A 13887-nucleotide genomic window follows, 5' to 3' on the forward strand; every position below is an offset into this window, starting at 1 on the left:
GGATGGACAGTCAGGTAGGTATGACACTGATATAAAACATGCAAACTACTGTCAGTGGAAAACTAAAACAAACAATTTATGCCTACAAATTTAGTTCATTATAACAACAGTTTAGTTCATTTAGCTGTTTTATTACTTCATTATAACAACAATTTAGTCGAATTAATGGCATACTTTAATGTGCAAACAACACATCAGTTAAAGATGTTACTTCATTATAATATTTTATTAATTCATTTTAACAGTGATTTACTTCTTTTAATGGATATTACTTCAGGATAACTTAATTTTACTTCATGAAGAGTACAAATCGCATATACACTACAATAATATCAGAATTTAATATTCAATAAGAACAGAAGTTCAGTTTTACTTGTTATTACTTCAGGATAACAAAACTTTACTTCATTATGAGTACAAATCGCATATACACTACAATAATATCAGAATTTAATATTCAATAAGAACAGAAGTTCAGTTTTACTTGTTATTACTTCAGGATAACAAAACTTTACTTCATTATGAGTACAAATCGCATATACACTACAATAATATCAGAATTTAATATTCAATAAGAATAGAAGTTCAGTTTTAATGGATATTACTTCAGGATAACTTAATTTTACTTCATGAAGAGTACAAATCGCATATACACTACAATAATATCAGAATTTAATATTCAATAAGAACAGAAGTTCAGTTTTACTTGTTATTACTTCAGGATAACAAAACTTTACTTCATTATGAGTACAAATCGCATATACACTACAATAATATAAGCATTTAATATTCAACAAGAACAGAAGTTCAGTTTTTAGCTCATATTTCCGACCATTTACTTCATTATTAATATGTCTACACTACAGACATGAAAAACATCGAAAATAACACATTGCTCGATTGAAAAAAGTTACGAACCTTCAACTGTGGTATTATCTAATTCTGGCTCTAAATCTGAATCAGAATCCGTGTCAAAAAGAGATCCTCCTAGATTAGTAAGATCATCCATAATCGATCCAGTTGAAGTAGATCCAGTTGAAGTAGATCCTAATCCGTCTTCAACCTCGGAATTTGTTGATGTAGATCCTAATCGGTCGATATTCTCCATGAGAGTCAGAATATTGCCAAATTGGAGCAAAACACGATGGTGAATCAAAGGCAGTTCGTAATTTAAAGTAGAACGCGATCGTTCGTGGAAGGCAGATTGAAGAAGATTGTAGAAGAACTTGATTGAAGAATTGAACGCGATCGACGAATTGAAGAACTTGATTGAAGATCGTGGACCGCAGATCGTGAATTGAACGAGAATTGAAAGAGAATTGAAGGAGAATGACGAATTGCGATTGAACGAGAATTGAAGGAGAACGAGAATTGAAGGAGAACGAGAATTGATTCGTCGACGATGTGAAGGAGAACGTGATCAGCAAGTTTTGCATATTTTGATAGTAATTTGTAATTTCCTAAAATACCCCTGAGCATGTTTTAATTGAATAAAATTAAAAATAAATTGTAAATTAATCCTAGCCACAAGATTAAGAAAATGGAAGGCCCTAATTTAGTCTCTAGTTCGGCCCTTAAGAATGGTTCGACATTGATCACAACTCTATATATATATATATATATATAGGGGAGCACTAGGGTGCATCCTTAATTAGAGTGCTAACGTACATCCAACCACGTGCTGCCATGTGGCACGAAAAATGCAATATTGTATATATAAAAATGCAATACACATTTGTGAAGTTGTTCATGCATTTTCGCAGATTGCATTTTAGTTATAAGAAAATTGCATTTTTTATTGTTAAGTTTTGCATTTCACATAAATTGCATTTTTTATTGTTAAGTTTTGCATTTTCACATATATAAATGCAATCCGTATAGATATAAAATGCAAATTAAACAGTCAATATCAAAAATGCAAAACTCAACAATAAAAAATGCAACTTCATATAACAAAAATGCAATCTGTCGAAATTCATATTGCATTTTTCTATATATAATATTGCATTTTTCGTGCCACGTGGCAGCACGTGATTGGATGTACGTTAGCACTTTAAAATTAGTTAGCATATTAGTACATCCCTATATATATATATATATATATATATATATATATATATATAGGGGTGTGTTAGGGTCCTTACAGCATCTTAGCGTAAAACACAGCACAAATCACAGCCCTTGGATCATTAGATTGGATGGCTGTGATTTGTTACATTATGATACTAAAAATCTACATTATTAGGCGAGGTACATTATTGGACTAGAAATGTACATTGTAAGACTAAAACTGTACATTTCTAAACTAAAATGCTACATTATTAAACTAAAATGCTACATTATTATCCGAGCTACATTATTAGTCTAAAATTCTATATTATTAGATGACACGTGGCATTAATCTAACCATTAGATCATATGATCCAATGGACTGCAAGTGTTTTGAGTTTTACTTATACTTAGCGTTCTGACCTGAATACATCCCTATATATATATATATATATATATATATATATATATATATACATCCCTATATAGGGTAGTGATAAAATGCAAACTCATATATTGTACAAACTTCAAACTTTTTCAACACAATATCAACATAATGTCAACACAGTATAAAATTTCAAGATTCTGATATCAACACAATATCAATACAATGTCAACACAATTTCAACACAACATCAACCGTTGACATTGTGTTGACATTTTTTGTTGCTATTATTTCATGATCTGTTGATATTTTCTAACGGTCCAGATCATAGTTTGGAGTTTGTACAATATTTAGAGTTTGCATTTGATCACATCCCTCCCTATATATATATATAAATTAACTTTGGTGGCATGCCGAAATGTAAAAATAGAAATATTTTTAGAATATTCCATAATTTTAAATTGAGAAAACTATTCTTAAAAGTCTACCTTCAGACAAACTCAAAAATAACATCGTGAAAATCCCAATTCATGCATAAACCAGGTCGGCCTAATACACGAGCCACCTATCGAAAGAAGGAAATGTATGTTCATTCATATTGACAAGATAACTTTATTTAATTTACTAGTAATAAAAAGCACTATATATATGACATACATATTTAATTAGGCGAGCTTGATAATAGTCTGAATCACAACTTGTTTAACCCACTTTAAATCTTGGCTGTACACCAACGCTTTCCCTCGCAATTCTCGAAAGCTCTTCTTCACCGCCGCGTCATCAGCCGTTCCCGACAAAGATTCGATCTCCAACTGCATCCTGCGAGCCACAACATAAATGTCACTCACATGTTTGATGATGCTCTTTGCGCCCATCACCATAGCGCCGATTGTCTCCTTTTGTTTCACAACGCCCCTCTCACGGCGGTCGAGAATCATATGCACCCATTTCCCAATTCCACAGAAGAGGATGGAGGCTCCCGCCGCCGCCGCCGCTGGCTTCTTGGATTTGGCATTGGCGGCGGCCAGGTAGGCGCTGACTACGGCGGCGGCCGTGAAGAGAGCACCGGACACCTTTTTCAAGGCGGTGATGGAGTTGAGCTTCTCACCGAGGCTCTTGTCCAAGGAGTGCAGCGTCACCCGCATCATCAGCTGCTGCTTATGAAGGCACCATAAATCATGGAGGAAGTTGTCAAACGGATCATCTGATTGGTGGTTATTTGTAGGGTTGAGACGCCGTTGGACCGCGGAACGGAGGTCGGGAGTTTGGAGTGTTTCGACGTAGTGGTTGTCCACAAACTCGAGCAGCTTCTGATTATTCGTAGCGTCCTTTTGCAGCTCAACAAATGCTGCCGTTACTGATTCTTGAATGTGGGTTTGGAGCTGCTCAGATGTATTATGGTGGTGCTCCTGTGACATATCGTAAAACAAAATATGTTTTGAAATCAAGTACAAACCCTAATCGTTTTTCTATCAGCCTTTTATAATGAGCCAAATAAGTATACTACTACTATAGTACTATGACAATCATGTTCTTTTGTTAAGACAGACTCCATATAAATAGTACGTAGCCAAGACCTAAAGTTATACTACTTCCAAGTGTTTCTATTGGGCACATAGATTAAAGAAAGAGAGTTTAGTTAGTTAAGTGAAGTAAAAATATAGTAGAAGAGAAAATAAAATAAGAGAAATAATGAAATAATTGTGATAACTGAAAAGATAGTTAAGTAAGAAAGATTAATGTGTTGTTTTGTTTTACAAGTAAATGACTGAACTACATTGAAATAGAAGGAATACTAGTAGTACTATAATTTAGCCAAGGTAATTTCGATCAGAATACCCCTAGTAATATATAAAATCTGAAAAAAATTTAATTGTGACACAATGGACCTGGATCCGAAGTTGGTCAAGGCAAGGGTCAAGATGAAGCCAAGAAAAGTACTGTATTGTTTATGGAAACTTTAACGATTTATGAATTCGTTGGAGCACTACTTACACTTTTATTTGCTAATTCATCAGTATTAGGTGAGAAAATAATGTCTAATTTGTAGGTCGAGAATTACTATAATTCATTATCATCCTTTCTTGTTTAAACCTTCACGAGTTATTTTATGGTTTTGTCAATCAAAGTGAATTAAGCCTGTCAACTAATACATAGTAGATGACAAACGATCGTAGAAAACTTACCCATTTCTATCTTTTTCTCAAATAGGAGGAGACGAGTAGTACATAACATAAAATTTGTCTATTTGTTCCTTTCACTTTATCTGTCATTCAGGTAGGCTGATAATGCTGTAAATTATACCATAAATTTCTATAGCGTCTTTTCCTATTCCAGCCGACCAGCCCTCTCTCGTAAGATTCAATTCTCACAATTGTTTGAATTTTTTATTTTTGCATGAACAAGAATAGAATTTTTATTACCATATATATCAAGAATAAGATAATTACACAAAAGTAGCTAGGACTTAGTACGGAGTATATTTTTATACGTTGATGTCACTTATACTTTGGAGTTAACCACTTTGAATAGATGAAGATAAGATTTGTCACTTTCCATTAACAAAAATATATAAAAATCGATCCAGGTCATCGACAACTTCCCGTCACTTAACCTTTCCAACTATTGTAAGCCTTTTTTACTTCACAAAAATCTGGAATCAAATTCGCTAACATTACATTCTGGAATTCAGAAGTTCACAAGACGTTATCTTTCCAATATATACATGCAATGCATTTACTCTTCCGCCTTCACAGCGTTTCGTAACAGATTGAGAAATACACATTTTGAATCAGGGCAAAGAAGATAAAGTTCATATACATCCTCTATTTATTCTTTTATAAGTCAAGGGGAATTGATTCGAGATCAGTAAATGCAATAAAGAGCTTTATAGTATTGGTAATATTTGGTCAGAGATCTAAATAAAAAAGTTATTATAGAATCTTTATATATAAAAAACATTGCTAACATAATTTTAACATTTTATAAATTTAATTTAGAACGCCTGTTGCTCGCTCCACAATTTTTTTTCGACAGTCTTCCCACCGTGTGAAGTAATTTTGGATTCAAATTTATAGTATTTGTGGACATTTATGATTTATTAGTATGCATCAAAATTGGATAAATATTAGTAGCAGTACTTTTGAAAAAAATCCATTATTTGAATTAAAAAAGTTAGTGAAATGTGAATCCTATTTTCATAGGGTCAAGAGAAGACAAATGTTAAGGGGGTTTAATTCGTGTTCTTAGCCAAATGTATTAATTAATCTTCAGTTGGCACTTGGCAACCCCGATCTGCACCGAGCTGAAGCATCCTTGGTCATGAATCCTATGGGAATGGCTTTGAAGGGTCAGTATGAATCCCATCTGTCATTTTTAATTTTCTTACTTTTTTATTTCTTTTTAATTTCATTTTAATTTCTTATATTCTGGTATAGTTTTAAAATTATTAGTAATTAGGATTCACTAATTCAATCAAATTAAAGCTTTATTTTTATTCTCCTATTTATTTTGCAGTGTTCAAATTGATAATTACTTTGCCAGAATTAATTCATCCTCAATTCAGTTTATAATTTTAAACAAATAAATTTCAATGAAAAATACTCCGTATTAAATATGAGTACCGTATATAAAAGTAAAGTATAGTATTTTTTTGTTATAAAATTTTATAATTTGAAGGAAAGATAAGGTAAATTGACGACTAGCTAAAAAGTATTTTTGGTATTGAATAATACGAAAGTTAAATAGAACGAATTCATGTCTTAGTCGTGAATTATATCTAGGGACTATAGGTCCACTATTATGATCAATTAACAACAAATTTCGTGTTTGTAAAATGTTGTTATAATAATAAGGATGGTCATTTCAATGATGATATCTTATTCTCTACAATAGTAAAGTGGCTTTTTTTTTATTAACTCCACCAGTATAATTTCTATTATATGGACGAAATTGAAGAATGAAGATGAACTGTAGTTTGCTTTAAGAAAAGTCCGTGATCGAAAACAAAAAAGTGGTTGTGAGAAAGAAAATTGTTTTTTCCTCAAGAAGAAAGTATTTTTTAGCATGCTTCCATATTAAAATATATAGCGAAGATAGTGGTAGTTTTTTCCTGCAACGATGCATGGATGCCTATATATAACCGATTACTTTCTTGTAATTTATTAGCACCAACAAAATTTGTCCCCCAGAAATACTTGACCTATCTTAACTTTACTGCTTTCATATAATTATTCTTCAAAATAATTCATCGAGAGCGATTGTGATTTATTTACGATAATAATATATTCAAAATTTTTAGAATCTGTCGATTGGTCTCAAAGACCGAAAATGTAGAATGCAACTTGAATTGTCTGGATTATTATTATAATGAAAGTGCTTGGTAAAAGTACTATAGTATAAAAATTTGTAAAAAATACTCTGTCACCTAATTTAATTTTATGATATTCTTTTGTTTATATGACACATAAGTATTACGTATAACAAGATTTCACAATCTGACGTAGAATTTTAACAGATTTCACAATTAATTTAGATTGTTACACACTTTAACTTCAACAGATTTTGTCACGAGAAAGGATTTTCCGAGAGAAGGTCACATTGAGAAGAAAGTACAGCTGTACCATTTAGCATGCTTCATAAAATATTACTAAAGTCAATTTGTTAAGAATGGATGGAATCCTATATCCATTTACATTATTCAATTATTTAGCACTATAATCTGTCTCCCCCAAATCTTGACTTTTATACTTCCGTATAATTCTTCTACAAAATAACCGAGCGACTGAGATTTTTTTTACGATAATTATATTGCAACCTCCAATCTCTTAACAACTGATGGAAATGCGGAAGACAGCTTGAATTTGTCTGTAATATAATTCAAAAGTAATATAGTTTTAGTTAAAAAAATACTAGTAGTAAAATACCAATTAAAAAAAAACTTGAATTGTAGGAACTTTAGTAGTATAAAATCTGTAACAAACATTCCAATGTCACTTATATTTTGTGACATGCTTTAACTGTTATGATCAGACATAAAAATTACCTCACAATATGTCACAATTATATTTGAGTAGAAAAACTTATTCACCACATTTTTGTTGTAACACTAAAGATTATCATGCTATCTAAACCGATAATAGTTCAGATTAATGAGTTCAGTCGTGTTTATAAGATCTTAAAATTACATTTACTTAATTCTTTTAGCTAAACCAAACATCTTTGAATTAATTATAACAAACGCTTTTATAATGTAGAAACTTAAGCACAAAGGTCTACGTGCAAGTGTACCTTTTATGAATCTTCCATTGTTTCTTTTCCCCATTGGTAATTGGTAACTTTAGCTGTTAATATTAAAATGGTCTTTTTCAATTCATCATTCATGATGACTTTAAGGTTAAATTTCTGGAGTCATTTATTTTATTATCACGATAAAGACATTTGGACTAACATTGATATCGACGCTCGTTAATTAATTAATGTTATGTCGTTGAATATATCTCATGCAGACAAATCAGATTCCAAATCAGAAATATAGTAAAGAAATAATCATGAATATAGTAAGAAAAATATTGGCATAATTTATAGACTTTTTATTTAACAATCTTTCGCTTAAGGACTCTCTCAAATAACTAGTAGTAGTAGTATATATTAGTACATTTTTATATTTTCTCTATACCCGCTTAACATCATTTAACCTTCACTTTACGTTTTAAGGCCAGTTGAATAATTTCACTTGTTCTAAAGTTAACATTCATATTAAACATGTTCGTCGGATTCTCACTTCCAAGTATCATCTCAGATTCTCAAGTTGCAAAAATTTTTAATTCTTTCTAAGAATTTCTTCACTTTTTCATCAAATCTCTTAATTTGTCAAACGTCATTTTTGCTATTGCGGCGCTGTCTGGCTTTCAGTGTGCCTACCCAACTTTCCAATAGGAACAATTGCAAATTAGGACACAAATTTCATCAGTGAGTTTGATATCTAATGAGTTCAATTGCGTGTTGATTAAGTTAAACTCGTCCAAATGATGTTAACCCATTTTATAGGGATTTGATCAATTGCTAACTAATTATCAATCCAAAATTGAGACCAATTTTTAACCATTAGATTAGAAGATCTTGTGGTTGATATAATGTCAAGCGTAATATATTTTAAATTTGAATAATTATTAATTAAATTAAAAGGGTATTAATGACAAATCCGTAGTAATTATAACTAACTACTTTCTCTCTCCTCAAAATCATCTCAAATCTTTAAATTTACGTAACTCTCTCAATTTAAATTATTTTTTCGCAAAAAATATATCAAATTAAAGATAATTTAATAAGGTTTCCAACGAGATCCCAATTGCATATGTTCCGACGATGTTCGGGTGATGAAATTTGATAAATTATATTTCAATTTTCGCACATGTTGATAAGCAGCTTTTATCAACAAATGCAACAAAAAATCTCAATATATTGTAGGCAAAATCTCAATATTATGCATGTTCAATCTCAATAAAAATGTGTTGATATTTTCTTGTCCTTGTGTTGATATTTGTAATATACAATGTTGATATAAAAAAACACTCACGAAAATTATCATATGATAACATAATGACGATATTACCCTTTTATTGATATTTTGTCTACTATTTATTGAGATTTGTGAGCTTTAATCTCATCCACTCATTTTAAAATCTAAGAGTGAAGATTTAGTCTTGATTTTGAATTAGAGTGCTATAAGCATTATAATAGGACCCCATCTTTTATAAAAGCAAAGAGAAAATATAATTAAGCACTCCTATTTTATTGAGTAGGGAAAAGAGAGTAATTTTTTTTAAAGAGTACGTTTTGGAATTAATTTTTTGACAATACCTGGCCCATTACCCGCCCAGCCCATTACCCTCCAAACTCTTCTCATTAGCCGCCGATTCCGCCTTCACGACTCACTCTGGCTCTGCCTTTTTCTTCCCGCCCAATTTCCCGCTCTCGCCGGCGCAAAGAATCGCCGACTTCTTCGTTTGAGTCTGCCTCCGGCAACGGTACCGCAGTCTCCCCCTTTTGTCCTTTCCCCCATTTGTATGATGGATTTTTTGTGTTGAGCTCGGTTGTATTTTGATCTAGTTGGCCGGCTCAGAATTTTTAGAATGAATTGAATGTGGTTGAAATCGTGCTTTTTTGCTGCTTGGAATTTGTTTGATATCCTATGTTTCCTGTGAATTTGTGAGTTAATGATGCCTCTGTTTACTAACTTACTGTGTATTTGTTTAAAAAAAAACGGTAATGGTGATGATGTCTTAAAATAAGCATTTTTATGGATAGAATCAGCTTGTTTTTTATTGAATCGGGAACTGCCATCTTAATTGCATTAGATTAGGAAGAGTAAATCAAAATTAAATTAAATTGTGGCACACAGTTTGAAATGAGTTTGTTTAAAACTGAACAACTTACTGGCGAGTTATAGTAGTAGTTTTCATAATGCAGTTTTTGAAATTCAAAATTCAAATTTAATTAATGCTGTAAAGTAACTGCTTATGGATTGACATACCAAAATTCTGTATTGAATTTGTGTTTATAACTGCTTATATATCAGAATTTACAACATGCATCGAACTTGAAAGATCTAAAATACCATTGGCGGCAAATAAGGCACTGCTTTCTCTGTATAGTATATAAGCAATTTCATATATGTAAGTTTTGTTCAATTTGTGCAGTATCAATTAGTACCAATTATTGGCTAAAAAAAGAGATGTCCAAAGAGGAAAGTCCACTAGTTGGTAGAAGAACCACAAGATCATCTCTGAATTCGACACCAAACTCAAAAGCTCATCAGGAGGTTCCAAAGGCTACTAATCTTTCACGGCCATTGACTATCAAAGACCTTGTGTTCAGTGGTGAACCAATAAGCCTTGATGAGTTGATCAGTTCTTTTCCAGGAAGGAGAAGTCAAATTCTTGATTTGGTTCAGTTTTTGGGCCCTTTAAATTCACCCATGATTCCGTTATTTGTCTATGGAGGCGCTTCAACGGGGAAAACAAGCACTGTACTTTATATGTTCAGGCACTTGAAGCGTCCGTTCATTTATTGTAGTTGTGTCTCTTGTTATAGTCCTAGGATACTGTTTGAGTCCATATTGAATCAGCTTTTGCTTCATAGGAAGAATGAGAGTGGTGGTTATTTGAGTGCCAAACGGTGTGAAAGGCCATCTGATTTTGTCAATCTACTACGTGAAGCTTTGACTGCTCTCATAGAGAGCCTCAAAGGGAATACCGGAAAATCTAGCTCTAAAAAGTCATCTTCACAGGTCAATGGGAGGATGATTTACTTGGTATTTGATCATCTAGAGCTTATAAGGGAATGGGATAAGAGGGAGAGTATAATACCCCTTTTGTTTAATTTGTACAACCTTCTTAAAATCCCTGAGGTTGGTATGATTTTTATCAGTAGAGCTTCTCTGGATACATTTCAGTCAGACACAGGTTATCTTGAACCTTTCCCCATCTATTTTCCTGAGTACACGGAAGATGAATTACGCCAGATATTCATGAGTAATCAAGCAAATCCTAAGCTGTATTCGTCTTTTCTGGAGTATGTATCACATGTTATTTTCAGTGCTTAAAGCATATTTCACTTTCGTTCTTTTGCAATTCCAGGCAGAATTAACACTATTTGTATCCTTGTTTCTCGTTGGACAGTTTGGTGTTGAGGCCATTCTATAGGATTACAAGACAGATCGATGAATTATCTACTGCATTTTCTCCGTTATATAAGTATTGTGAGCCGCTTGGTGATTCGGTAACAGCCCCCGTTGGAGACATGACGAGGAAATTATTTATTCATCTTCAACCATTTATCTCACCATCCCTGAATGAGACGTTTACCCTTTCTTCTCAAGCTCTGCTTAAAGACAGGAACATGAGGAAGTCTGTTTTTAAGAAGCCTGGAGAAACTTTAGATGAGGTTGAGTTCCATATGTCTACTTCTGCCAAATATCTGCTCATCTCTGCTTTTCTTGCTTCACGGAATCCAGCAACCCTTGATGCCTCACTCTTCGATTCAACTGGAGGAACTGACAATCGAAAAAGAAAGCGAAAGTAAAGGATTAACACAACGATGTATTTATCATGTAAAGAGTTATTCTAAAATTACAAAAATGCTCGTGCTTGCTGGATGACAAATTTTTGCATTGTAACGTTACATTTCAGGGTCTCTGAAAAATCAATTGACCAGAAGGAAGCGAAAGAACAAGAAATACTCATGAAAGGACCAGGAACTTTCCCACTAGAGAGATTGTTGGCCATATATCAATGCATCACATCAGTTGGGGAATATTCACTTGATGATGAAGAGCTACAAAATGGTGAATCGGGAGCTGATGGCTCTGATAGTGGATCAACGTCCGACATTCTCTTGCAATTATCCAGTCTATGTAGTGCCAATTTTATTACGAAAGGTGGAAGCTGCCCACTGGAAGGCTCAACACGGTATCGATCCATAGTGTCTGAAGATATAGTGTTGAGGGTAACAAATTCATCAAACTTAAACATTTGTATTCTTGTTTGCCTCTGATTGTAAGCAGTCAATGTGGTCTGTAATTTATTGTTATGAAATGATTTACAGGTGGCAAGGAGTCTGAAGTTCCCGTTGTCAAAATACTTGTACAGAAGATAGCAGATTTGAAAATTCGACTTGATGCCCGAAGCAAACATGGCAAGTCGCAAGGATCTATTGGCTTCATACAAATGTATATGTGTATGTGTATCGATTAAGAGGCTGCTTTCATTGTTTAAGTCCCTGAATCGGCCAGAGTGCTTAGAGAATAGCACAGCAATTCAACATACTGATGTGCTGATGCCTGAAAAAGCACTTGCTCTGGTGAACCCTGTTATGTTCCTGGTTGTATCTTAGTTTATGTTTAAATTTAAGATATTCCCATGACTGCGATTATTGTTGTTGTAGTGATGAAAATAACATTTTGCTCTTCCCTTGAGCTCTATGACCAAAGCACTTTCTATTTTCTAACAACGTATAGTTCCTTTTGGATATGGTTTATTGGTGTATTTTTTGGTTTGACTATAGGTGTACCGAATCCGCCTTTGGCGGAATTCGACTAATCCTGTTTGACCTAGTTTGCAAATTAAGGCTTTGAACCTGTGATCTCAAGGTCACCACAGCTCCGCGCTACCAATTGGGCTACACGACCCCTTAGTGTTTTTATTGGTTTCTTTAACGTCTTTCTTTATTGCGAAATAGAGTTATTGCACAGCCCCATTCCTCAACCAATATGATCTCCAAACTAATGACCATCATCATTTGTTTAGGAAGTTCGACACTACTCGAATCATGTTTTAATTACCAAATGGGCAAATGCCCCAAACTACGTGATTATGTGTCAATAACCCAAAATTTTATCGTGGAACAAATATTATAATTTAGTAGTATCATTTTATGAAATTAACCTTAAAATGGTCCGGGCTAGTCATTGTTATACATTAAATTTCATCTATTTTGGCGAACGTCAAATAAATACTATACATCAAGTAGTCAGTACTACTCTGTCTCACTCAAAATGGCCACATTTTTTAGTGGCATGAGGTTTTAGGAAGAATTGTTAGGTGAAATAAAGTAGAGAGGAAAAATATAGTTAAATATTTTAATGAGCAAAAAGGTAGTTAAATATTTTAATGAGGAAAAAGGAGAGAGGAGGATATAACTAAAATTGGAAAGTGAACATCTTCATTGGGACAAACAAAAAAAGAAAGTTGGTATCTTGAATGAGACGAAGGAGGTATATACTAGTACTCCCTCTTTTCCATAGTAATAGAGTCATTTTGTCATTTTGGTACGTTCCATAGTAATAGAGTCATTTCCCTTTTTAGTATAAGTCAATACATTTTTCCACACCTACTTTACTCTGTCTTACTTTATTCTCTCTTCATCTCTCTACCTTTTTTTTCATTTTCCACTTTACTCTCCCTTTACTTAACTCACCTAATACAATTTTTCTTAATCTCCGTGCCGAAAAAACCCGCCTCCATTACTATGGAACGGAGGGAGGGAATAGTAATTAGTGTGACTCGCTCATGATGAGTCAAATTCAATTATTGGGGTTTCTGTTTCATAAATTTTGCTTGAGGTTGTTTTTCTGAAACTTGTTAATAAATCAATCGAATTTGATTTTAACATGAAATTCATTCATATCCCGTGAGCACGTTCAACTATTAATTCACGAGTTAATTCAAAAATACTATGGCAAAGTTTGGTTGACGGAAAAGTAAAATTGACAAGGAAAATGATTCATGGGGAAATGAATATCAGGAATATGATTCATAATAACTTTTGTAACGCCCCAAACTCTTTAAAACGGGTGACACTACCAAAATACTAAAATTCTAATTTCTTTTATTTTTAAAATTCAGAATTTAAATGGAAATAAGAAAAACGGAAACGATTTTATAAACTTAAAA

At 32.9% G+C, this 13887-nt stretch overlaps 1 protein-coding gene across 1 annotated transcript; it reads left to right on the top strand.

Moving 5' to 3' along the window:
- The first annotated feature begins 9323 nt into the window (after window positions 1-9323).
- Window positions 9324-12445, top strand: LOC125192691 (origin of replication complex subunit 5-like). The gene is made up of 5 exons (XM_048090319.1): window positions 9324-9462; window positions 10135-11008; window positions 11116-11514; window positions 11626-11941; window positions 12041-12445. Exons 2-5 carry the CDS (start codon window positions 10170-10172, stop codon window positions 12089-12091), a joined length of 1605 nt encoding a protein of 534 aa, XP_047946276.1. The 5' UTR covers window positions 9324-9462; window positions 10135-10169; the 3' UTR covers window positions 12092-12445.
- The last annotated feature ends 1442 nt before the right edge of the window (window positions 12446-13887 follow it).

This window comes from Salvia hispanica, chromosome 6, assembly GCF_023119035.1.
Source record: "Salvia hispanica cultivar TCC Black 2014 chromosome 6, UniMelb_Shisp_WGS_1.0, whole genome shotgun sequence".
Lineage (NCBI taxonomy): Eukaryota > Viridiplantae > Streptophyta > Magnoliopsida > Lamiales > Lamiaceae > Salvia > Salvia hispanica.

Excerpts from the sequence above, each read along its gene's own strand:
- LOC125192691 (XM_048090319.1), top strand. The coding sequence starts at position 10,170 with ATGTCCAAAGAGGAAAGTCCACTAGTTGGTAGAAGAACCACAAGATCA. Across the intron at positions 11,515-11,625 it reads AATCGAAAAAGAAAGCGAAA|GGTCTCTGAAAAATCAATTG; the intron begins GTAAAGGATTAA and ends GTTACATTTCAG. Across the intron at positions 11,942-12,040 it reads CTGAAGATATAGTGTTGAGG|GTGGCAAGGAGTCTGAAGTT; the intron begins GTAACAAATTCA and ends AATGATTTACAG.